The sequence below is a fragment of the Musca domestica genome, unplaced genomic scaffold (genome assembly GCF_030504385.1).
Source record: "Musca domestica strain aabys unplaced genomic scaffold, Musca_domestica.polishedcontigs.V.1.1 3, whole genome shotgun sequence".
Taxonomy (NCBI): domain Eukaryota; kingdom Metazoa; phylum Arthropoda; class Insecta; order Diptera; family Muscidae; genus Musca; species Musca domestica.
The window spans coordinates 16,098,893-16,125,530 of NW_026712299.1; the positions used below are offsets into that span (position 1 = coordinate 16,098,893).

General features: G+C 35.0%; 1 protein-coding gene and 2 long non-coding RNA genes across 3 annotated transcripts in view; 1 reads left to right on the forward strand and 2 right to left on the reverse strand.

Annotated features, from left to right (window-relative positions):
- Positions 1-9,984: 9,984 nt before the first annotated feature.
- LOC131803372 (uncharacterized) lies at positions 9,985-11,912 on the forward strand. The gene is made up of 2 exons (XR_009342548.1): positions 9,985-10,854; positions 10,923-11,912. It is a non-coding gene; the product is annotated as an uncharacterized LOC131803372 (long non-coding RNA).
- LOC131803371 (uncharacterized) lies at positions 10,923-11,440 on the reverse strand. The gene is made up of 2 exons (XR_009342546.1): positions 11,320-11,440; positions 10,923-11,250 (listed from the first exon to the last, which is right to left on the reverse strand). It is a non-coding gene; the product is annotated as an uncharacterized LOC131803371 (long non-coding RNA).
- A 7,003-nt stretch (positions 11,913-18,915) lies between the features above and the next one.
- Positions 18,916-26,638, reverse strand: part of LOC101892480 (uncharacterized) — a 107,945-nt gene continuing 100,222 nt past the window's right edge. The window contains exons 5-12 of the mRNA XM_005179676.4: positions 26,032-26,573; positions 25,753-25,970; positions 24,304-25,691; positions 24,071-24,224; positions 23,656-23,917; positions 23,449-23,595; positions 20,256-20,409; positions 18,916-20,190 (exon numbers count right to left, since the gene is read on the reverse strand). Of these exons, the coding sequence (XP_005179733.1) occupies positions 19,945-20,190; positions 20,256-20,409; positions 23,449-23,595; positions 23,656-23,917; positions 24,071-24,224; positions 24,304-25,691; positions 25,753-25,970; positions 26,032-26,573 (3,111 nt within the window). The 3' untranslated portion in view covers positions 18,916-19,944. The remainder of the gene's footprint in view (positions 20,191-20,255; positions 20,410-23,448; positions 23,596-23,655; positions 23,918-24,070; positions 24,225-24,303; positions 25,692-25,752; positions 25,971-26,031; positions 26,574-26,638) is intronic.

A 26,638-nucleotide genomic window follows, 5' to 3' on the forward strand; every position in this document is an offset into this window, starting at 1 on the left:
TTTTTTTCATTTCATTTGTATACAACCGTAGAACCAACCTACCTAGAAGTTCACCAACAACAATTGTAAGATACTACCATATAAAAAAATAAATACCTAAATGAATAACAAAACCTTACTATAACTTTAAAACAATATGCATACATACCATTGTTGCAGGCCGTTCACATGCGGCGCAAAAAGGGAACAAATATATGGGGCCGTGTTTTTTGGCAAAACCTGTCCACAACCACCGCAGAAATTATCCCAATTCTGTTGGTAGTGCATCCCATAATTGGTCCTCAAATGGATTTGCTCAGTTTTCCTGGGTTTTTAGTGAGGATGCTTCGAGATTTCAATTTGCTTCTAATTTCTGCGGGGTGTGTAGTCTGGGTGGCGATGGGATCAAAATGCCGGAAATGGTTTGTTAGGGTTCGCTACGTACGAAATTAGGCTCGAACAGGGTTGAGTAAAAGAGTATTATAAAGGTAGTAAATGACAGGGTGACTCAGGCTAAGAAGTGACTAGGCAGCCCTATGATTGCTGAGTAGGTGGGAACCTACTATAAATATGATAAAAATTTTGTTTAGACACAATTGGAATGAATGATTATGAAAAAAAAGCGGCACGTTGAAATAAAAATTTAAGAAATATCAGAAGAATAGAAAAACAAAAGATTTCGAGAGAAATAATTAAAATGTTTTTGCTAATGTCTCGCTGCCGTATAAGGTTAAAGGAAATTGGCGTTGTTTGGGCGAGTTGGTAACGTATGTGAAAAGGGTTGGGCGAATAGTTAGACAGCCGTTGATTTTTAAATGAGAGACTCAGGGGTGAGGTGAAATGAGAATTCACAATAGAATAAAAAAATGGCTATTGACAGTTGAAAAGAAAAAGGAATGAAAATTGAAAATGGCTCAGGAAAATGGTGTTTCGTGGAAAATGAGCGTCTGGCGGGATTCACTGAGAAGAGGGGTATAAAAGGCTGCGAGCATAAGAAAAGCCAAAGTTAAGAATAAGACGTTACCGGTGAAACTTAGCAAGAGAGCAGTGCAGAAGTGGAAAAATTTAATTTGTGTGTTGCGATTTTTTTTATTGTGTAAGTAGTTTGTAACAGTTGTTTGTTGAGTAATGTGTTGTTATATGTGATGTGTGTTGCTCCAACAGGAATATTCCGGTGGTGTATCAAGCTTTTTTGGAAGCACCGAAAATTGTCCGGTTTTGGTCAGCACAACGGCGGGAAATTGCCTTTTCTTTTTGGTAACGCAAGGTAGTGGCAAGTTGTCCACAGGAAAAAAAAAGCCAAAAAAAGTTACATTGAGGGTGTGGAGATTTGAATTGTAAACTGGCCAGCTGCAACTTTGAGCTTTTTGCTGTGCCTGTTATTGATCCCGCCCAGAACGCCGGCATTGTAAAAGGACCAGTCAACAAGTCCAGCTTCATTTGAGGGTTTGTCTGGCGTTCAAAATCTGTTTCCTCCGGAAAGAAGCGTAAACTGGAAGAAGAGATAAGAAGAATTAATCAATAACGTTATACATCACTGCTCAGGTAAAAGGTGTCTTACCGTTGTGTTGTCCTTGATATATTTATATATATGTGACGTCCATAAAATTTGCTGTCTCCTTTTTTGGAACTAAAAGAAAAGAAAAAAAAAAGAGTTAATAATCATAAATTTCGAGAAAAAAAAAATATAATATTCAGTATAAAGATTTAGTAATAAGATAGGTTATAGTTCTTAGGATTTAAGTAATAATCAGTTTGTAAGGGAAAAATACCGCGTTTATTTTCAAAGGCTAGGAGGTGTTACAGTAAAATTATCTTGAGTCCTTGTGATTCGATCTGATAGTTTAGGCCGTGGAATTTTAGCGGCAATTAGGCCGGTTAAGAGAGCTCTTTTAGGTGGCTAGTAATTTCGTATAGACGCGTGAATATTGCGCGGGAAAAGCAAGGCAAAGGATAATATATTGGTTTCTACCGAGTAATTAAAGCCATAGATTTAAGAAAGCCCGGTATTATTCTTAATTTGTTTTTTTTTATACCATACAGTTTGTCAATTTTAGTGTAAGAAAAAAAATAGTAGAGAAAAAAATTAAGAAAATATTTAAAGCTAACTTATTTTTTTTAATAAAATTAAAAATGATTCTTTTGTAAACAGTAGATACTAATATGTGTTGCTAAATTTGTATAACTTGGGGGGAAGGTGGTATGAAGTAAGTGTGTGATTCGAAGCGTGTGGCTCAAGGGGATTCAGAGAAACGCAAGAAATGGAAATACTGGATCCAGGTAGGGTGGGCGAGTGTGGGATCGATCCACCGAGATCCCTGTATGATGACTCCTATTTTGTATATCGTAGAGTAGAGCAATTGTAGTAAAGTCCCCTTTCAATGTTAGTGTGTTGGATTCGATTGGCGGGTTGAGATCCCTAGCCCTGGGAGTCTCTGTGACAGTCGGATGGCCTAATCGTATGCCGAGCATATGCACACATAACAGAGATGGCGCCCAATATTCTAAAATAAAGCTTTATTGTACCTGATACCACTGTAAAAAATGGCGACTCAAACATGGCCGTTGTAAACTGTGATATTAGGTTAGTAACTCTGTGCAGTAACATCGACGCACACAGCCATAGAATGCTAGTAGATTTTAAATAGACAAAAGAAAATGTTTTTGACAAATAATATTCTGTGATATTAGTATGCATCCGAACTTTAGAGAGATGGGTTACGAAGTGCGATATTACTATATCAAATATATTATGGGAACGTTTTCTCCACTGTTCTAAGTAGGGTGTAATCAATAGCTTGTAATTCCGAGCTGGAATAAAACAATTTGTATTGAGAATCCTACTGTTAAAATTTGTTTTTGTGAAATAACCCAAATAAATTATAGACAGGAATAAGTACATCGAGTAGCAGCAATAGCGATTTTGATCTGAGAGATGCAAAAATCTTAGTATTGCATATAAAAACCCTGAGCTTTCATTTATGAAATGTAATAGATATGTCAGGGGTCCGAAGTTAACAAAGCACTATAATTTATTAGAAGAATAAGAATGTCTAAGGGAAGAGTCATACACCTCATAAAGGGCACTAAAATTATTAAAAAAAAAAATAATAATAATAAAAAAATAAATAAATAAATAAAAAAAAAATAAAATAAATAAAAAAAGAAAAAAAAACCACACACACACTGCTTCTGAAAATTACACTTCCCCCGTAGATCTATGTTGTAATTATCAAATTTGAAAATTTGTATGTGTAATTGTAATTGAATGTATTTATAAAAAGTATTTGTGTTGCAAATGTTTCATATTTAAAAAAAAAAGGTTAACTGAATTTAAAACTTACTTACAAGAAAAGGTTTCGTCCGAGATTCAATTGATAACAAATGAGAAGATAAATTTTGGGTATAGGTCATGATCTACAATACCCGCAATAGTAAAAGAAATAAGAGAGGCAGACCCGAAAATTTTGACCTAAACCGATCGACTTATTTTCCAGAGCAGAGCAAGCAAAGACGAATAGGGTCGGACGAAATGGCGAATGAGGATAGGAATATGAGTGCTTTGCAATTTATCGATCTAGCAGACACGATAATGCGAAGAGATCAGAACACCAATCATGTGCCAACAGTGAGTGATAATTTGAATAATAATGGTCCAACTACTTCCGACTTACATGGACTAGTACAAGATGAAGCAGCGTCTGTCCAGAAGTCATTGGAAGATAAAGTTAAAAAAATGGTCGAAACAGAAATATCTGATGTGAAGAAAATGATAGATTCTTTATCAAAAGGCATGAGAGAACTATCCGACACTGTGCGTAAACAATTAATTGTACCCCCAACGGCCACAGTAGCCTCTAATTCTATTACAAATAGTAATGCTAATCCGACGTCAAACAATAATAATGACGCAGTAAATAGGAATATGCCACCAATTATCCAATTTCCGAGTGCTAGTCAAACTCCATTATCAGATCAATTTACTGGCCCGATAACGAATACGTTTAGAGTGGAACCACTAGGAATACGAGTTGATAAACTTGGTTTAAATTTCAGTGGTGACCCGAAAGGCTTAAGAGTTATGGATTTTATTAAGCGGTTAGAGATCATGCAGGCTCAATATAACATTCCATGGTCTGAAGTGTTGAGGGATTTCGCCTTTCTGGTTTCTGGTCAAGCCAGAGAATGGTATTGGCTGCATAGACAAAGTAATGTTTACACCGATTGGGTGGGTCTTAAAGAAGCGCTGATAAGCCAGTATCAAACCCCACAATCCAAATTCGACATACTCAGGGATTTGTTAGAAAGGAAACAAAGGCCAAATGAAAGCATCAATAGTTATTTTCACGAGATGGGAATTTTGCGATCTAGATTACTTCAACCTATTTACGAGTACGAAATGATTAAGATCCTAAGGGGAAATATACGTGAAGATATAAAACGACATGTATATCAGATGACCATTTCGTCGGTTGAACAGCTACGAATAGAATGTATTGAAGCTGAGAGAAATTTCCCTAGGCGCGAAAATAGAGCTGTAACGTTCCCCCAGCGACCTATCCGCCAAGTAAATGAAATATATGATGAAATTTATGAAAAGCCTGTAGAAGTACCGGAGGAGAATATTGGTGAAGAGCTGTCAGCTATCCGGATACAAAGCCAAATTAGAGTTCCAATTATCTGCTGGAACTGTCGAGAAAAGGGGCATGTTTTTATGGACTGTCCAGTAGAAGTCCGGAAATTGTTCTGCTATAGGTGTGGGAAGCCGGACACAGTAACCCCAAAGTGTCCTGTCTGTCAACAGGGAAACTCCCGAAGGGGTGTGGAAGTGACAGGGGAAACACACCCGTCAGAGAACCCTGTGAATCGGAAGAATTAGCACCCAAAAACGTCCGAATTTTAATAAAAAACAACGATAATATATTTAGAGATAAGAGTAGTGTAGAATCGAAAAATTTTTCTGCAGGTCAGAGGCATTACATTCCATTAGAAAATCGCCAAAGAAATTATGCTAAGGTCAAGGAGAGAATTTTTAACTCAGAGTTTACTGTAATCCCGAAAAAAATTATTGAATTGAGACAAAAATCCAAGAAGTGGCGTGAGCAGCGAAGATATTTGATAGAAACGATTTCGAGAGTGACTGGTATTGCCTCAGATCCCAGAGTTTTCTCGGAAATCAGTATGCAAGGAAAAATCATGAATGGGCTCCTAGACACCGGGGCTTCGGTTACTATGTTAGGGAAAAATTGCCGAGAGATAATAGAAGAACTTGGCATTCCAATTATACCAATGTCCAGCAGGGTAACCACCGCCGGAGGTACACAGTATAATGTTTTAGGGAAAATTAAAGCCATCATAAAATACCAAGAGCAGGAAAAATTTATGACACTGTATCTATGTCCTCAATTGGAACAAGAACTATATCTTGGAATAGACTTCTGGCGAACATTCGAATTAGCCCCTGATGTGATAGGAGCTGCTGAAATTAATATAGAAAAAGTTTTCAGGGATATGACTGATACGGGTCCCGACTACAAATTCAACCCTCACGAGTTAACAAATGATCAAGAGAATCGATTAAAATGCATAGTAAAAAAATTCAAGACCTTTGAAGAAAATGGGCTAGGTTGTACTAGTTTAGAAAAGCATTCGATTAAGCTCGTGGAAGGTGCGGAACCGGTTAAAGACCGCCACTATCCAATGTCTCCAGCGGTTCAAGCTATCACGTACCAAGAAGTCGATAATATGTTAGCACTTAATGTTATTGAGGAAAGTGAAAGCCCTTGGAGCAATCGTACAACTATCGTACGAAAGCCCGGAAAAAATCGTTTCTGTCTGGATGCTCGAAAGTTAAATAAGCTCACGGTCAAGGACGCATATCCCCTGCAAAACATTGAAGGAATACTAAGTCGCATTGATGAAACTCATTACATTAGCAGCGTGGATCTTAAATATGCGTTCTGGCAAATCGAATTAGACGAAGAAAGCAAGCCGTACACCGCTTTTACGGTCCCAGGTCGTCCATTGTATCAATTCCGTGTGATGCCGTTTGGATTGTGTAATGCTGCACAAAGGTTATGTCGACTGATGGACAAAGTCATTCCTCAACGACTCAAGGAGAATGTCTTTGTGTACCTGGACGACCTGTTGATTATTTCAAGTGATTTCGACGAGCATCTTCGTCTATTGAATGAAGTAGCCGATTGCCTTGACCGAGCGAATTTAACAATCGGGTTAACCAAGTCAAAATTTTGTTTTCGTCAGTTGAGATATTTGGGTTTTATTATTGGAGAAGGCATGTTGCGTACTGACCCCGAAAAAGTAGAAGCAATTCGAAAAATTAGAATTCCCAAAAGTGCTAGGGAAGTGAGAAGTTTTCTGGGTACAGCAGGATGGTACCGAAGATTTATTAAAGACTTCGCGTCACTTTCAGCTCCCCTTACTGATACCCTGAAGAAATCGCCCAAATTCGTAATTACGGAAAAGGCAAAGGAGGCATTTGAAAACTTAAAGAGGGCCTTAACTTCCGCACCGGTGTTACGCCACGCAGATTTTTCCAAACCCTTTTTTATTCAATGTGATGCTTCGGAATATGGCATCGGCGCTGTTCTATTTCAGCTGAATGCCGAAGGACATGAACATCCGATCGCTTTCTATTCGAAAAAACTCAATAAGTGTCAGAGAAATTATAGCGTGACAGAGAAGGAATGCTTGGCGGCGGTGATGGCTATCAAAACTTTCCGTCCTTACGTGGAGCTAATGGAATTCACCGTGATAACAGATCACGCTAGTTTACAATGGCTGATGAGTCTAAAGGACCTCAGTGGTCGTTTAGCTCGCTGGTCATTGCAACTTCAGGGATTTAACTTCAAAATCGAGCACCGAAAAGGAAAGGAAAATGTTGTCGCCGATATGCTATCCCGCCTACCCAATGCCGACGAAATAGACATGAATCGAGTTTTTGAATTCGAGACCACCGAGTTTGAAAGTGATTCGTACAAACAGCTTAGAGAAATTATAGCAAATAAAAAGGAGAATCTCCCCGATCTAAAGATTGTCGACAATATGGTATTTAAAAGAGATCACAAGTCCTATAACCCAGAAACACAAGAGTTTCAGTGGAAATTGTGGGTCCCAGAGTCTTTGACCCATTCTTTAATAGAGCAAGCCCATGATAAAACTACGTCAGCTCACGGAGGCATATCAAAAACCATTTTTCGTTTAAGAGAAAAATATTACTGGCCTCTAATGGTATCCCAGGTTAGGCAATATGTGTCTAAATGTACTGTTTGCAAAGAGACAAAGCCTACCAATGAAAATACTCAGCCTCAGATCGGAAATGAAGTCGTGACAAATCTTCCCTTCCAGAAACTCTACGTTGACTTCCTCGGGAAATACCCCCGGTCTAAAAGTGGCAACGCCTTTATATTTATAGTGGTGGACCACTTTAGCAAATTTACATTTCTTAAGGCAATGAAAGAGGCAACAGCTTCCAATGTGGTAAAATTTATGGTTGAGGATATATTTCGTAAGTTTGGCGTACCCGAGACGATACATTCCGACAATGGGGCACAGTTCGTATCTAAAACTTTCAAAGACATGATTGAAACATATGGAATCAATCATATCCAAACAGCTCCATATGCTCCGCAGTCTAATGCATCTGAGAGAGTCAATCAATCAGTATTGGCGGCGATTAGGGCATATCTAGAAAATGACCACAGAGATTGGGACCTGTATCTAACAGACATAGAGTGCGCCTTAAGAACATCGATTCATACTGCAACTGGTGTAACGCCATTTTTCGCGCTGTTTGGTCATAGTATGTATACCCATGGTTCAGATTATAAATTAGCTCGGAAGCTCCACTCATTGGCGGACCATGAAATTATACATTTAGATCGTAACGACAAGATGGAACTAATCCGAAATAAAATTAGACAGAATATGCATCAGGCTTATCAACAAAGCGCAAAAAGGTATAACGCAAGGGCTCGTACGATTATTTTCTCTCCGGGGCAAGAGGTATATAAAAGAAACTATGTTCTTAGCGATTTTGGGAAAAATTTTAATGCTAAGTTTGCCCGGAAATTTACGAAGTGTCGTATAGTAAAGCCCATAGGAAATAATATGTATTCTCTCGAAGATCTAAATGGAAAGGCGATTGGAATCTGTCATGCAAAAGATCTTAAAAGATAAGTGGAAAAGAAAGTCTTTTCAATCCCCTTTCCCAATTCAATTTTTATAAAAAGAATTCTAAAATAACTCTCAAAAACTATTTCACATTTGTTACCAATTCTATATCACATTTATCAGCAATGGTTTAATTCAAAATCGAATGAATCAAAACAAAACATAGAAAATGTGTCTGAGGAAACTAAATACGATAGTAAAATCACCTTCGTACTGAATTCATTCGTATTAAGGTTCAAAAATATCAGCTGATCTGTTCCCCTAATTGGGTAATTCAAGTTAATCAGACTCTAGTTTCACGTTTATCACAGCTGTCTAATTTCTTTTACAAAATATTCTACGCGACATACAAATTTGAAAAAAAAAAAAAAAAAAAATGTACTTAAACACCCCCGGTGGCGATAAAAATAGCACAATCTGGTTTATTCCGGCATAAATTAATGAAAGATTCCCATACATAAAAAGCGAACATACATAAAACTACATTCTACCAGACAATCACGTAGACACCACGATTATGGTATTTTTTTACCTATCAATCACATCAGCATATACCGCATACAAAATCCGTTCTTCGGCAACCACGACGACAAGACAGGCATAGGCACAAATATTTCCGCATGCAAAATGTTTCACCACCTATTAAGGAATGAAAGTTATTAAATGTTCAAAACAAACAAAAAAGTACCGAAATACGTTCCTAGGGCTATGCCCGCTTTCTGTCAAAATACTTCAAAATTGTATGCGACAAAATGTTTTGATAATTGTTGTTATTTTTTGAATGCGTTATTGAACGCACGGATTTTTTTTTTCAAAAATGTGATCCAAACTGTTTAATCCTTCAATTCCAGGACAAAACAGGGTAATATTTTGAACGCCGGCCACGCAGTGTTCGTTTTTTTTAAACATTGACCTTGAAAATTTTTTTTTTTTTTTTTAAAACAAATAATACACAATCATGACAGAAGTCGGGCACACTTGGAAGAAAAAATTGTAATCAGCTTTTAGCTCTACCTTACTTTTTTATTGTACCATGATTTCAACAATTTGATCAAATTATTTGTGTATCAAAGTACGTATAGATTCCAACTTTGAAGATTATATCCATAACCAAGAAGAATGTGTGAAATTTTGATGGAATCGGAGAATTTTTCATTCAGAGCTGGTGGGTATTACCAGTGTAGATCCGCCGGAGAGGACAAATATATTCCAACTCCACACAAGGTCTTGGGTTGATAGAATTATTGGGTTGTTCCGGATGTTTACCTTTTGTAGTGAAGGTCCCAAAGGAGTGGGCCGATAAATCCCATCCGTTCCTCTGAGCTTGTTTTAGTAGAAATACTGAATGCGGGATTTTATAAATAACCGAATGTGTATTGTAAAATTTATAAGCGTTTTTGATCTTCCCAAATGTTGACCGGCTATAGGGGAATTACCAGCGGGTTTCCCGGACTCGGAACTCGATCGATGTTTGGTAGTGACACGATATTTTCAGGGTGTCGGATCGAGAATTATCAGGCGAACCAGCAAGACATGTTTCACAGATCTGATGGACAGATTAGAAAGATAAATTAATTTATGTGGTTCTATTTCGATGGGGGATATTTACCAGCATGAGGGGGAGGGCTTTGACCAGCCTGCTGTTCGGAGCTTATGCCCGGCATGAGACCTTCAGGGAGTGGGATGTCCCCACGTAAATGAGTAATGCGGCCGTGCACATCACCTCCGTCCTCGATTTTCTGGCCGAAGTTGAAGTTTTGTTGCAGGCCGTTCACATGCGGCGCAAAAAGGGAACAAATATATGGGGCCGTGTTTTTTGGCAAAACCTGTCCACAACCACCGCAGAAATTATCCCAATTCTGTTGGTAGTGCATCCCATAATTGGTCCTCAAATGGATTTGCTCAGTTTTCCTGGGTTTTTAGTGAGGATGCTTCGAGATTTCAATTTGCTTCTAATTTCTGCGGGGTGTGTAGTCTGGGTGGCGATGGGATCAAAATGCCGGAAATGGTTTGTTAGGGTTCGCTACGTACGAAATTAGGCTCGAACAGGGTTGAGTAAAAGAGTATTATAAAGGTAGTAAATGACAGGGTGACTCAGGCTAAGAAGTGACTAGGCAGCCCTATGATTGCTGAGTAGGTGGGAACCTACTATAAATATGATAAAAATTTTGTTTAGACACAATTGGAATGAATGATTATGAAAAAAAAGCGGCACGTTGAAATAAAAATTTAAGAAATATCAGAAGAATAGAAAAACAAAAGATTTCGAGAGAAATAATTAAAATGTTTTTGCTAATGTCTCGCTGCCGTATAAGGTTAAAGGAAATTGGCGTTGTTTGGGCGAGTTGGTAACGTATGTGAAAAGGGTTGGGCGAATAGTTAGACAGCCGTTGATTTTTAAATGAGAGACTCAGGGGTGAGGTGAAATGAGAATTCACAATAGAATAAAAAAATGGCTATTGACAGTTGAAAAGAAAAAGGAATGAAAATTGAAAATGGCTCAGGAAAATGGTGTTTCGTGGAAAATGAGCGTCTGGCGGGATTCACTGAGAAGAGGGGTATAAAAGGCTGCGAGCATAAGAAAAGCCAAAGTTAAGAATAAGACGTTACCGGTGAAACTTAGCAAGAGAGCAGTGCAGAAGTGGAAAAATTTAATTTGTGTGTTGCGATTTTTTTTATTGTGTAAGTAGTTTGTAACAGTTGTTTGTTGAGTAATGTGTTGTTATATGTGATGTGTGTTGCTCCAACAGGAATATTCCGGTGGTGTATCAAGCTTTTTTGGAAGCACCGAAAATTGTCCGGTTTTGGTCAGCACAACGGCGGGAAATTGCCTTTTCTTTTTGGTAACGCAAGGTAGTGGCAAGTTGTCCACAGGAAAAAAAAAGCCAAAAAAAGTTACATTGAGGGTGTGGAGATTTGAATTGTAAACTGGCCAGCTGCAACTTTGAGCTTTTTGCTGTGCCTGTTATTGATCCCGCCCAGAACGCCGGCATTGTAAAAGGACCAGTCAACAAGTCCAGCTTCATTTGAGGGTTTGTCTGGCGTTCAAAATCTGTTTCCTCCGGAAAGAAGCGTAAACTGGAAGAAGAGATAAGAAGAATTAATCAATAACGTTATACATCACTGCTCAGGTAAAAGGTGTCTTACCGTTGTGTTGTCCTTGATATATTTATATATATGTGACGTCCATAAAATTTGCTGTCTCCTTTTTTGGAACTAAAAGAAAAGAAAAAAAAAAGAGTTAATAATCATAAATTTCGAGAAAAAAAAAATATAATATTCAGTATAAAGATTTAGTAATAAGATAGGTTATAGTTCTTAGGATTTAAGTAATAATCAGTTTGTAAGGGAAAAATACCGCGTTTATTTTCAAAGGCTAGGAGGTGTTACAGTAAAATTATCTTGAGTCCTTGTGATTCGATCTGATAGTTTAGGCCGTGGAATTTTAGCGGCAATTAGGCCGGTTAAGAGAGCTCTTTTAGGTGGCTAGTAATTTCGTATAGACGCGTGAATATTGCGCGGGAAAAGCAAGGCAAAGGATAATATATTGGTTTCTACCGAGTAATTAAAGCCATAGATTTAAGAAAGCCCGGTATTATTCTTAATTTGTTTTTTTTTATACCATACAGTTTGTCAATTTTAGTGTAAGAAAAAAAATAGTAGAGAAAAAAATTAAGAAAATATTTAAAGCTAACTTATTTTTTTTAATAAAATTAAAAATGATTCTTTTGTAAACAGTAGATACTAATATGTGTTGCTAAATTTGTATAACTTGGGGGGAAGGTGGTATGAAGTAAGTGTGTGATTCGAAGCGTGTGGCTCAAGGGGATTCAGAGAAACGCAAGAAATGGAAATACTGGATCCAGGTAGGGTGGGCGAGTGTGGGATCGATCCACCGAGATCCCTGTATGATGACTCCTATTTTGTATATCGTAGAGTAGAGCAATTGTAGTAAAGTCCCCTTTCAATGTTAGTGTGTTGGATTCGATTGGCGGGTTGAGATCCCTAGCCCTGGGAGTCTCTGTGACAGTCGGATGGCCTAATCGTATGCCGAGCATATGCACACATAACACCATTCAATAAAGATAATATTTCTTAAAAAATAAGAATTGTTAATTAGAAGAAGAAAAAGAAAAAACAGAAAAACAAGTATATAAGAAATTGTGTTTCCTATTAAGCTACGATTACTACAATCCAAATTGTATAGTTAGTTAAGGAACAAAAAAATAAAATAAATCCAACAACAAAATAAATAATCAACATAGTTGAACTTAAATCTTAATATTGAAATAAAAAACAATAGTAACATAAATCAAATGTAGTCATGTCAATATATAAATATGAATATTAATATTTATTATTAGTATAAATTTGTTTCTCTTAAGTTATAGAATAAAAAAACAAACAGACAAAAACATTTAAATAAACAAAAAAAAAAAAAATAAACTATTCAAGTCAATTTATTTCTTCAATCCCTAAACAGACTTTGTTTTCTTTTATTATAAAATAAAATGGAAATAATTTAATCTAAGAACAATGAATTGTCATAGGGGGTTATAATGGGCTCGCATAACTTCCTTCTTAAATAGACAAGAGCTTTGGGCTTGGAACGGACATTTTACATTTGTGCAGATTATTTGCTACACTTTTTGTATTTAAAATGTACCAATACAATACATGATAAAAAAATGTTACTAAGAAAATACGCGATTAAAGGTATGGATACAATAACCGAATTTCTATAAGGTCTGATTCAATTTTTCTATTGCTTAAGTCTAAAATTTCCGACTGAAATCGCTGTCTTTATTTAATTTTAATTTAATTTCTGATTATTATATATATTTCTCATATTATAATAGCGGATTTTTCTTAACATTTTATTACAATTTTAATAAATGTTTGTAAGGTTAAAGAAAATATTGAGGAAAAACCTTTGGTTGTTCGTTTAATATTACAGAGATTCGATACTCCAGTGAACATTTTTTGAAAACATGTCTAAACTTTTGTCAAGAAAATCCCAATATCAATATTCTTCAAGTGCCATGTTATATCAAAAATTTAAATCAAAAAAAAAAAAAAAATATCCATATCCATTAATTTTTTTTTTAAATCTTTAAAATATCTAATATAGGAAGGTGTCGACATATGGGGGATATATGATATTGTGGATCTATGAAGACAAATCTATGTCTGGGTCTAAAGTACTCACAAGGAACTCCTTTTGTGGATTTTCAGATAATTTCATTGGAAAAATTGGCTGAAATCATCAAAATACCGAATATCGGGGGGTACCGTTATATGGGGCATATACGATATTGTGGACCTATATAGACAATTCCCTTTCAGGGGGTAAAGTGCTCAAAAAGAACTCCTTGTATGGATTTTCAGACAATACGATTGGAAAATGTGGCTAAAATCATCAAAGTACCGAATATCGGGGAGTACCGTTATATGGGTGCTATACGATATCGTTAACCTATATAGAGAATTCTCTGTCGGCGGTGAACTGCTCACAAAGAACCCCTTGTGTACAATTTCGGACCATCAAAATACCAAATATCGGGGGTACCGTTATATGTGGAATATACGATATCGTGGACCTATATAGACAATTCTCTCTCAGGGGGTAAAATGCTCATAAGGGACTCCTTCTGTGGAATTTCAGACACTTCCATTAAAAATGTGGCTAAAATCATCAAAATACCGAGGAGTTCCGTTATATGGGGGGTGGGGATATAGTCCATCTTCGAACTTGACCTGCCTGCAGACAAAAAAAAGATCTGTGCAAAATTTTAGCTTCCTATCTTAATTCGTTTAGACTGTAGCGTGAACTTCGAACTTGACCTGCCTGCAGACAAAAGAGAGATCTGTGCAAAATTGTTGCTTCCTATCTTAATTCGTTTAGACTGTAGCGTGATTACAACAAACGGACAGACGGATAGGGCTAACTCGTCTTAGAATTCTAAGCTGATCAAGAATATATATACTTTGTTGTGTCTAAAATGATTATTTCGATGAGTTACAAACGGAATGACGAATTTAATATACCCTCCATACTATGTATAGTGGAGGGTATAAAAAATAAGGGGGGTTAACCTAAACATGCAAATCAGTTGGAAAATATGCGTAAATCATCCAAATATTATGAACCAGTTTGTGTTGCTTTGATTTTCTTTCAGTTTTAATTAAATTTTTCGATTGGCCCCTAAAATCTTACCCAGTCAGCATTTTTTGAATTTTTTAATACATTCGAGTCTTTTTTTATTCGGTTGCGCGATTAAAAAGCTGGAATATAATCGCATTTTCTGACCATAAAATACTCATTTGTCGGAAGAAAAACGTTACCTCCCGCGACTCTTCAAAATAAATCACATATGAGTCTTCCTCTAGATTAGTTAAGAGTCTTTTTCGATCATTTTCTGATCGTTCTACGAGTCGTTTTCTAATCATTTATTGAGCTAATACTCTTAATCTTTTTCGAGTCTTTAGTAAGTAATTTATTAGTCTTTTAAGAGCCATATGTCACTCATATGTATACTCATTTAGGAGTCTTTTTTAAGTCCCCTTTGTCTTAAATTCGAGTCATTTATGAGTCTTATATGAGTGTTTACGATTCTACGAATCACCTACGGCTTTACACCTAGCTCATTTTTCAATATTTGCCGAATGGAAGATTACGATATGTTCAGCTCACGAGCAATTTTTCGGCCACTGCGACACGGATTTCGATCAAGTCGTTTCGTTAATTTTCGAACCATTTTGCTGGTGTTGCTGTTTTCTTCGGTTCACATCCTTGATGTCGGGCTACGCTACCAGTATCACGGTAACGAGCGATGGTACGAGACACAAAAGATTTATTCACATTTAAATGCTGGAAATTGTTTTAGCCGCCATATAATGATACTTCCCGATTTTTAGAGGGTTTCTGACACAATTTCCAACCAAATTAGATGATAATTTGGGTTTCAATATTTGATGATATATATATATATATATGGCCCGGAACTTAAAGACCTGTGAAATCGTGGATTTTTTAAAAAATATTTGTTAAGGACTATCAGAGCAATAATCGTGGATTTTTTAAAGAATATTTGTTAAGGACTAACAGATAAATAATCGTAGATTTCTTTTAAACAATTTTTATTAAAGACTATCAGATCAATTATCGTGGATTTTTTAAAGTTTATTTTAAAGGACTATCAGAGCAATAATCGTAGATTTTTAACGAATATTTGTTAAGGACTATCAGAGCAAAAATCGCGGATTTTTTAAAGAATATTCCTTAAGGACTGTCAGACCAATAATCGTAGATTTTTTAAAGAATATTTGTTAAGGACTATCAGAGCAACAATCGTGGATTTTTTAAGAAGATTTGTTAAGGACTATCAGAGCAATAATCGTGGATTGTTTAAAGATTATTTTTTTGAAGGACTATCAGAGTAATAATCGTTGAAACACGACGTTGGCGTAGATTGTACGGCTTCATGCAATAAAACACCAACGTTGTTTATTTAAAAAAATGGAACTATTCTTTATTTGTGATTATTTTCAGCTTATTATCAATTCCATCAACTTGGGCAAGCGTGGGTAACTTGATGTTAAGCATTTGATGATCACTACAAGAATGGATGATTTCATGTAAAATCATTCTCCTTTTATATACATTTTCTCTGCTTAAAATTAGAGTAGCTTAAAAAGGTAGTAGGGATCAGAGATGTGAATTTATGGTACTATTTACATGGTTACATTTTAACCGTTGAATTCAAATATTTACACAGATTAGTTAAAACGTAATGTAATAAAATATATAAACTAAGCAATTAGTGGAATTCATTGTTGAAAATATAAAAGTAAAGTAAGATAAGCAAATAAATTATAGTTGGTTTGCTTCATCGTAGATTTTTTAAAAAATATTTGTTAAGGACTATCAGAGCAATAATCGCGAAATTTATAAAGAATATTTGTTGAAGATTATCAGAGAAATAATCGTGGATTTTTCAAAGAATATTTGTTAGAAACTATCAGAGTAGTAATCGTGGATTTTTTAAAAAATATTCGTTAAGGACTGTCAGAGCCATAATTGTGAATTTTTTAAAGAATATTTGTTAAGGACTAACAGAGCAATAATCGTAGATTTCTTTTAAAGAATATTTGTTAAGGACTATCAGAGCAACAATCGTGGATTTTTTAAAGAATATTTGTTGAGGACTATCAGAGCAATAATCGTGGATTTTTTAAGAATATTTGTTAAGGACTATCAGAGCAATAATCGTAGATTTTTTAAAGAATATTTGTTAAGGACTATCAGAGCAATAACCGTGGATTTTTTAAAGAATATTTGTTGAGGACTATCAGAGCAATAATCGTGGATTTTTTAAGAATATTTGTTAAGGACTATCAGAGCAATAATCGTATATTTTTTAAAGAATATTTGTTAAGGACTATCAGAGCAATAACCGTGGATTTTTTAAAGAATATTTGTTGAGGACTATCAGAGCAATAATCGTGGATTTTTTAAGAATATTTGTTAAGGACTATCAGAGCAATAATCGTAGATTTGTTAAGGACTAACGGAGCAATAATCGCGGATTTTTTAAAGAATATTCGTTAAGGACTATCAGAGCCATAATCGCGGATTTTTTAAAGAATATTCGTTAAGGACTGTCAGAGCAATAATCGTGGATTTTTTAAAGTTTATTTTCAATGACTATCAGAGCAATAATCGTGGATTTTTTAAAGATTATTTTCAATGACTATCAGAGCAATAATCGTGGATTCTTTAAAGAATACTTGTTAAGGACTATCAGAGCAGTAATCGTGGATTTTTTAAGAATATTTGTTAAGGACTATCAGAGCAATAATCGTAGATTTTTTAAAGTTTATTTTCAATGACTATCAGAGCAATAATCGTGGATTCTTTAAAGATTATTTTTTGAAGGATTATCGGAGCAATAATCGTGGATTTTTTAAAGAATATTTGTTAAGGACTATCAGAGCAATAATCGTGGATTTTTTAAAGAATATTTGTTAAGGATTATCAGAGCAATAATCGTGAATTTTTTAAAGAATATTTGTTTAGGACTATCAGAATAATAATCGTGTATGTTTTAAAGAATATTTGTTGAAGGACTATCAGAGCAATAATCGTGGATTTTTTAAAGATTATTTTAAAGGGGTACCAGAGCAATATTCGTGGATTTTTAAAGATTATTTTAAAGGGGTACCAGGGCAATAATCGTGGATTTTTAAATATTATTTTAAAGGGGTACCAGAGCAATAATCGTGGATTTTTAAAGATTATTTTAAAGGACTATCAGAGCAATAATCTTGGATTTTTTAAAGATTATTTTAAAGGACTTTTTAATCGTGGATTTTTTAAAGATTATTTTAAAGGATTTTTTAATCGTGGATTTTTTAAAGATTATTTTAAAGGACTATAAAGATTATTTTAAAGGACTATCAGAGCAATAATCGTGGATTTTTTAAAGATTATTTTAAAGGACTATAAAGATTATTTTAAAGGACTATCAGAGCAATAATCGTGGATTTTTTAAAGATTATTTTAAAGGACTATAAAGATTATTTTAAAGGACTATCAGAGCAATAATCGTGGATTTTTTAAAGATTATTTTAAAGGACTTTTTAATCGTGGATTTTTTAAAGATTATTTAAAAGGACCTTTTAATCGTGGATTTTTTAAAGATTATTTTAAAGGGCTTTTTTATCGTGGATTTTTAAAGATTATTTTAATGGACTTTTTAATCGTGGATTTTTAAAGATTATTTTAAAGGACATTTTAATCGTGGATTTTTAAAGATTATTTTAATGGACTTTTTAATCGTGGATTTTTTAAAGATTATTTTAAAGGATATTTTAATCGTGGATTTTTAAAGATTATTTTAATGGACTTTTTAATCGTGGATTTTTAAAGATTATTTTAAAGGACATTTTAATCGTGGATTTTTAAAGATTATTTTAAAGGACATTTTAATCGTGGATTTTTTTAAAGAACTTTTTAATCGTGAATTTTTTAAAGATAATTTTAAATAACTATCAGAGCAATAATCTTGATTTTTTAAAGATAATTTTAAGTAACTATCAGAGCAATAATCTTGAATTTTTAAAGAATGTTTTTAAAGAATATTTGTTAAGGACTATCAGAGCAATAATCTTGAATTTTTAAAGAATGTTTTTAAAGAATTTTTGTTAAGGACTATCAGAGCAATAATCTTGAATTTTTAAAGAATGTTTTTAAAGAATATTTGTTAAGGACTATCAGAGCAATAATCGTGGATTTTTTAAAGGACTTCTTAATCGTGAATTTTTTAAAGATAGTTTTAAAGGACTATCAGAGCAATAATCTTGAATTTTTAAAGAATGTTTTTAAAGAATATTTGTTAAGGACTATCAGAGCAATAATCGAGGATTTTTTAAAGATTTTTTTTAAAGAATATTTGTTAAGGACTTTCAGAGCAATAATCGTTGTTTTTATAAAGAATATTTGTTGAAGACTATCAGAGCAGTAATCGTGGATTTTTTAAACAATATTTGTTAAGGACTATCAGATTTTAAATAAAATCTTAAAATTTCAAAAATACTTTTTGTTGTGCAAAAATCTTACCGTTTTCGTGACTTTTAACTTTAAATAAAACTCCAAACATTTTATTAGAGCTTACAAAATAACTTTATTTGTTAAATTTTCGTGGAAAATCGATATACTAACAAATACATACAAATATAAGAATATTTTTTATATATTAAGTTCGCTTAAATGACATTGACATAACATATATATAAAGGTTTAACTCATCTTCATCATCATCAACTTCGTTTATAATTTATTTTAATAAATAAGCAATAGAAATGCAATAGAAATCTAATGGAACAATATTATTTTCGTTTAATAAGAAAAAGGCGATTTCTATTAACGTTATATAGGTTTTTTTTTTCTTTATATAAGTAAAAACAAAACTAAAAAATAATAAAAAATTTAAATTTTTAGGAAAAATTGTGGGCAGTTTTTATAGGAAAAATGAATAAAAGACATTTTTTTTACATGAAGTCATTAAAACTATGGAAAGAGTTGAAAACAAAATTATTAAAAAACCAGTAAAATTCCGAACTTTATGTAAGGCAATTGGAAATTAAAAAAAAAACATAACATTTAATAACTTTAACTTTAGAATATTGGGATTTTTTTATAAGAGAATTGGGTATCAAAAAGTGCATTCATACAAAATAAGTCTTTAAAGTTTTATAACAATTAGTTAAAAAAAGTTTTTTATTTAATTTTTTTTTAATTATGGGAAATAATTTTCAAGATTCCTAAAGTCATTTCCGTTTTTTGTTTGTGCCAAATATTTTATTTAGTTTTTTTTTGTTTTTTTGGCAGAAACATTATTTACATACATATTTTTTCTAACAATATTATTTATTTTGTTTTTTTTTTATTAAATTATTTACATTAGTTAAAAATATTTATCGTTCGTAGTAGATAAACAAAAAATAAAATATTATTTAGTTTTCTAAGGAAAAAAATATATATTGGTTAAGAACGACGTTTTAAAGCCTCTAAATTTTGTTTCGGCTCGAAAACTAGATAAACTTCTTCGCTGCGCTCTTTATTCAAACTAATGGCGGACTTATTGGATTTTGTTGTTTCTCGTTTAAGACTTTGTTGTTGTTGCTGTTTTTGTAAAGGAATAGTATTTTTTAAAATTACATTTATGTATATTTTTTGGATATTTATATAAAAATAATGTGTTCCTTAATTTACAATGATGCTATGAATGGTGTCAAATCGGGGAACTTGAAGAGGTTTTGTGGTCTGGAACGTTGCACACGTGAGGGCGGCACTGAGGCACCCTGCCTTGCCTGGGCATTGAAATTGCCACCATTTTGTCCCGTCAAATAGATGCCACACTGTGAATTGCACACTTCATCGCGCAGAATGGCTTCCTTGGGCCATTGACGAATCAGCTGGCCACAGTCTGTGATGCGCAACGATGCACATTGGGCCTAAACGGAAGAAAAAAAAATAATTAAAAGGGATGTCTTTAAATTTCTTCAAGAGAATAACTTACTCCTTCGGTGGAGCAAACACAGCTGGTACATGGCGAAGGGAAGGCCGATTCACCAACTCTTACATGACGATTTCCAATTTGACAGCCTTGGACATTTTCACGCCAGGCACTCAAATCGATTTGTGGCATCGAATGGCAGGGGACACGTGGATTTCTGAAAAAAAAAAAAAAAAATAATAATAAAAATATTACAAAATGACAATTTTTATATTTTAAAGCGTATTATTGAAGAACAATCAGAACAAAAGTCTTAAGGACTAGCAGGGAAAAAATTGTGAACTTCTGTTATAAGTGTTTTATGGGACTATCTGGTCAAAAATCGCGGATTTTTTAAACAATATTTTTATAGAACTGTGAAGTCGTGGATTTTAAATAACAGTTTTAAAAGACGAGTAGGTCAATAGTCATGCTTTTCTAAAGAATATATTTTTGAAGGACATTTTTAAAGAACTATCAGAGCAACAGGCTTGGATTTTAAGGAGTATTTTTAGTGTATTAGAATAACATTGTTATTAATTTAATCGTGGAGTTTTCAAAAATGTTTTTTTAAAGTATTTTTTAAGTAAATTTGGATTAGTTAGTAGAGCAATTATTTTGGGGTTTAAAAGGTCTATATTCGATATTTAAAAAAATATTTTTAAAGGACTATAACCCAAAAAAATTGGTTTCCTAAAAAAATTATAAATTTTAAATTTATAGGAAAGACTATCAAGGCAATAATAGCACAGTGCGACAATTTTCTGGTCATGATCTGGAAAATTTCAATTAGAGGTGAGACATAAAAGACATGTAAAACAAGGGTACGAAAAGTAAATAAATGTACTAAAAATTTAATAAGAAATAAGTTAGAATCCTGAAATTCGGAACGAGAGTCTCTAATAGAATGCAGGATAGATGTACAAAAGGGTTGTTGGAAATTCGAACTTTAAGGTTATGAAAAGATCTAAAATGGCACTAAAGTTCCAAAATGTTATCATTTGGTATTATGCGGACGGATAGAGCTAAAAACTTAAAATTTTGATACCAGGAAGGAAAAGTTAAAATTTGAGCGGGCCGACTACATGATACCCTACACCACTAAGCATATTTATTACAGCTCCCGTAACAAAATAATTTATTTGAAGTGTATTCTACCACTTATCAACATTTGGCTTTAGAGCAGTTATAGTTTGGTTTCAGAGGGAACTTATATATGGGAGGCATATTCAATAATGAATCGATTTTCACTAAATTTGACGGATACATTTTTATATTTTGATATCACTTCGAGAAGGATTATATTAAAAAAATTATGTCAGAGCCGAGTTCCATTAAATGGAAACTTCGCTCCATTTGGGCTGATATTAGCCATTATTTGCACAATAAACCTGAAATCGGATTATGGATATACATGGGAGCTATATCCAAATCTTAGCCGATCTCGATAAAATTTGGCAAAGGCTATAGCTCTATAAGATATCTGATACCAAATATCATTGTTGTCGAATGCATATTACGATTGTGAGTGACTTAAACACCAAATCGGATGAAACATATGTATATATGTGAGATACAGCTATACCTGAACCGATTTTCACCAAGTTTGCTGTACTTGCTTTTAGACTGAATTCGGTCGGATGTGCCAAAATTCAAGTCATTTAGACTGATATAGGCCATTTGGTGCACTTTTAAGCCGAAATCGGTTGAAGATACATATGGGAGCTACATCCAAATCTGAACCGATCTTGTAAAAATTTGGCAGAGATATTTCTGGACTGTATATGATATCTGGTACCAAATATCATTTTTGTGGTGTACATATTACATGGTGTACATATATATGGGAGCTATAGCTATATCTGAACCGATTTTCACTAAATTTGATTTACTTGCTTCTGAACTGAATTTCGTCGGATGTGTTAAAATCCAGGTCATTGGAATGATATAAGCCATTTGGTGCAAAATTAAGTCAAAATCGGTTGAAGATATATGTGGAAGCTATATTTACATTTGAACCGATTCTCACCAATTTGAATAGGGTTCGTCCTTGGGCCAAACAAATATTGTTTGTTCATAAAAATACATGGGTACTATATTTGGCATTAGGTGGTCCATTTATGGTCCATTTGAATACCCATGAGAATACCTATTATTTTTTATGCAAAACTTTTTAAAGGAAAGGGGGTTTGAGGAACACATTTGAACGAAAACTTGAATGTATTTAAGGAATTGTTCAAATCATAATGAGGAACATCCCTGAAGCACCTTTAATTCAAAAATCTTGAATTTTTGAGGCAGGAGAACGGTTTGAAGAACGTTCTTGATCTTTTTTTTTTGGCGAAGACCTTCAATGAAAGAATCACCATCATTTTGTGAACGATTATCTTGAACTTTTGGGGAGCATTTTTGACTTCTTTTTGGGTGGATTATTTAGGAAGACTTTAAAGGATCATCCTGAATAAACCGGAATTTGGTGAAAATTTTGTAAATGAGAATTGTGGACCTTCAAACAAAGAATCTTGATTTTTCCAGGACATATTTTAAGGTATAATATAGAACCTTTAAGGAATATTTTTGAAGGGCCTTCGAAGCAAGATTCCTGTATTTTTCGGAAACTTTCAGAGCTATATACTCGGAATCTCAGGACCTTTTAAGCATTTAACCTAAGTTTTTAAGGAACATTTTATAAAGGAAAATCAATGATTTTTTTAAAACATTTCTGAAGGACCTTCAAAGCAATGCACAGAGGACTTCCTGAGAAACGTATATGAAGTTAGTGAAATCTTTTTCAAATACGTTTTTAATAAGAATTGACAAGGGTGAAATATTTGATTAATTCATAAAACCCCTCAGCAAGCAGGCTGGTGGAGAGGTAGGCAATTTATGAGCAACACTTTGCTTAGAAATGGGACATGGAACCAGGGATATTTTAAAGTAGGCCCAAATTTGAAACACCTGAATTTTTAAGATTATCCTCAGACAAAATCAAGGGAGCTAGTGAGGATTGGTGGTCCATAGCTCTTGCTGCATTGCCTCCGTTTAAGAATTGCCATTTATTGTTGTTTTGTAAATAAATTGTGTTTTCATACAAACATGAAAAAACGGAAACATGTCAAATAGATCCTAAATATTTCTGAAAAATCATTGATAACTTTAGCAGCTATTGTCCTGTTTGAATACCTAAAATCCTACATTGCCTGTTTTAGCTACTTACAAGAAATTACTGGGCAAATCGAAGGCAGCACGTTGCATATCACCGGCAATTTCCAAATTCTCACACGAAATCTTGGCCAATGTTGTCTTGCGGATTTCAGCCAATTGGGCTTCGGTAAATTTCACTTCGGGATTTTGATTTTCGTACCTAAAAATTAAAAAAAAAATAAATCTACTTTTAATTTTCCAAAATTTCCAAACAACTTACCAGAAACGATCACACTTTCTCAACTGTCTAAATTGAATACCAATGATACAGGCCAACGTAGGGCCAACCAAGCCACCTTGCAACGGTCTCTCTGTCATGGCACCAGGGAATAGATCAATATCATCCACGGTGGGGTAGATTTTCTTGAAACGGGCAATAACTTCAGAGGGAATTTCACGGCTCAAATCATTCCAGGTGGTGGCACGTTTCAGATTACACAAGGCACGATAGTTGTTGTACGATGGCAGACCATGATCGCGACCTGGAAATGAATTAATATTTTTAATTAATTTATTTTTTGTTTATTCATAAAAAAATATTGGAAAACTATAAAAAAAAAACAAAAAATTGACCTCGAACAAATTATTTTATTAACATTCCAAAAAGATGAAAAAATCAGAAAAAACATCCTTACCTCTTTGAATATTTAGGGCAATCAAATCCACACCAGAGAAGGGAATCTTGCGATCTTCGAACAAATGGTTGGTTACCTCGCCAGTGATAAATTGATCCAAGGTTTCCATGGGAGTTGCAACCAGACCACGAACAATTTCATCAATAATACCGGGCTTTAAAATTAAAAATAAAAATTATTTAATTAATTTTGTTTCTCAAAATTTCAATTCGAGTAAACCCAACAGCAATTACCTGCAACATGGCATCCATTTTGAAGAAACCATCACGCAACAGAATTGGAGGATCAACGGGCTGATGTTGGGGACTCAAACGAGGAATGTGAGGTCTCAGCAGCGAATGACCAATACGGAAAGCGGCAGCAGCAAATTCATTGAAAATAATCGGAGAGCATGAGGGATTATAGTCCTTGTAGTAGCCTTGGGGCAACAACTTCAAGCCATACAAATTTACAGCATTCCAACTCAAAATACGTGGCAAGAACTCGTTGAACGTAATGTGTTGGACCTGGGCACTGACAATACGACGGGCATGTTGGAACAACTGATCACCATTCCAATGGGGATTGACGCCGCGCAGACCCTCAACAATGCGATTATGTTCACGCAAGAATATGGTGTGGATGGCAGTCAAACCTGGCTGTTCGGAGGCACGATCATCACCACCATCAAAGCACAGGCGATTGCGTGATTTACACTCAGGATGGGAGTTGGTTTGAGGCAACAATTCCTTGCCACGTATGGGATGGATGGTGGAGTTCAAACGGCCAGAGAAGCCACGCAGACGATTGGCCACACAGGGATTTTCACCATAGATCATGGAAGCATCCAAGAAGTGGGTATTTTGATTGATCTGATCACGAGGACCCAGGGTCAATTGACCAGGCAGAGATCTCATCGAGGGGAAGCACAAACGTTCACCACTTGTCACATTCACTTCAGGGTAATAATAATCACCGGGTGGCACTGGGAAGGGATTACACTCAGGATGCACAGTCTGGGGAGAATTGCAGCGACGACAACTGGGAATGGATTCGTGGAAACCCTTGTGAATGGGTGTCATGGTCAAATCGTGATCAATGAACTGGGCAAACTGCATAGTCATGAGCGAGTAGCGGGTATGCAAATTGGAAATATCAGGATGAATGACAGTTGACACGGTACGGGGATTGGGCAAGGGGGCACCGGTGACAGCCAACAATCTTGGTTTCGAGACACCATCATCATACTGGGCCGGCAGGAGACGTGAGAAGGTTGTCAAGGCCTTACCCCAGCTGGGATTACGTAAATTGTTACAATAACCGGTCATGGTACGGAAAGGTGTCGTAGTATCACAGGACACGGCAGGATCATCACATTCCTTGGTGGCCTGATGAGTTGTGGGCAAGAAGCTGGTGATGTCAATGGTGGACAATGTTTCAGTCAAGTCGTTGCGATTGAAATTGCTCAGACTGGAATCGAAGATTTGACGTTTGCGGCGATTAATGGAGTTCAGGGTGTTGACAATTTCATTGGAAGCCAATTCATAGATCAAGGAAGAGTTGGCCAGCAGTAGGGCTTGGCGATTGGCCTTGCTGAAAGAGGCAGCCACACCATCAGGACTCTTGGCACTGATGCCACCCTCTGTAAAAAACAACAACAAATTCAAAACTCATTTCCAATTTAGATTCCTTCTCAAACTTACGTGCCAACCAGGATTCGTATTCAAAACGTTTACGTTCTTCCAGCTCAATTTTTGCCCTCTCCACAGCGGCCTCCAAGAGATCAGGACTCAATTCACTAATGACTTCCTTTACCTCAGGCTCAACCTCGACATGTTCAATGGCTTCGATTTCATCGGTATTCGATTGCCAGGGGCGCAAGTCGAATTTGGCAATTTGGTCACAGCCCAAGAGAGTATTCCTGGAAAAGCAAGAACCATTCATAAAATGTCCCTCCAAATTCGAAAATTCTCAAAACTCACAAGAAATTATCCTGGACAATAAAGGCCTTCGACTGAGCCTCGGCCACCTGGTTCGAGGCACACAACAAACCGGACAATGTGGTTTGACGTATGGCCTTCAGCTGCTCCAAAGTAAACGACGATGGTGGTATATCATTTTCATACCAGAAACGATCGGTCTTTTTCAAATGTTCAAATTGCAATGTCAACAGACAGGTAATGGTTGGACCGAACAATGCCCCAACGGCAGGATCTTCCAATAGAGCACCAGTCAATAGGTCAATATCATTGGCACTTTGATAGATATCCCTCAAATTGGTAATATATTCTTCGGGAATGGTCGAGTATTTGGCCAAATTATCAAAAGTAATATTGGCATTATCATCGAAACGTTTCTCACACAAATCCAAGGCATGAACATAGGCTGGTATGCCATGATCACGGGCACGATGTAAGGCCAAGGCCAACTCACTCCAACCTTCTTCGTTGACGGTAGAGGGTAAAAGGGATTTTTGCAAAGCCTGTACAGACAGTAGTTGGGCAGCGGACATGGTGTGGGAAAGCTGTGAAAGATTAAACGAGAATTTAATAATGAATGTTATGAATTAAAGAGAAGAGAGAGAGAGAG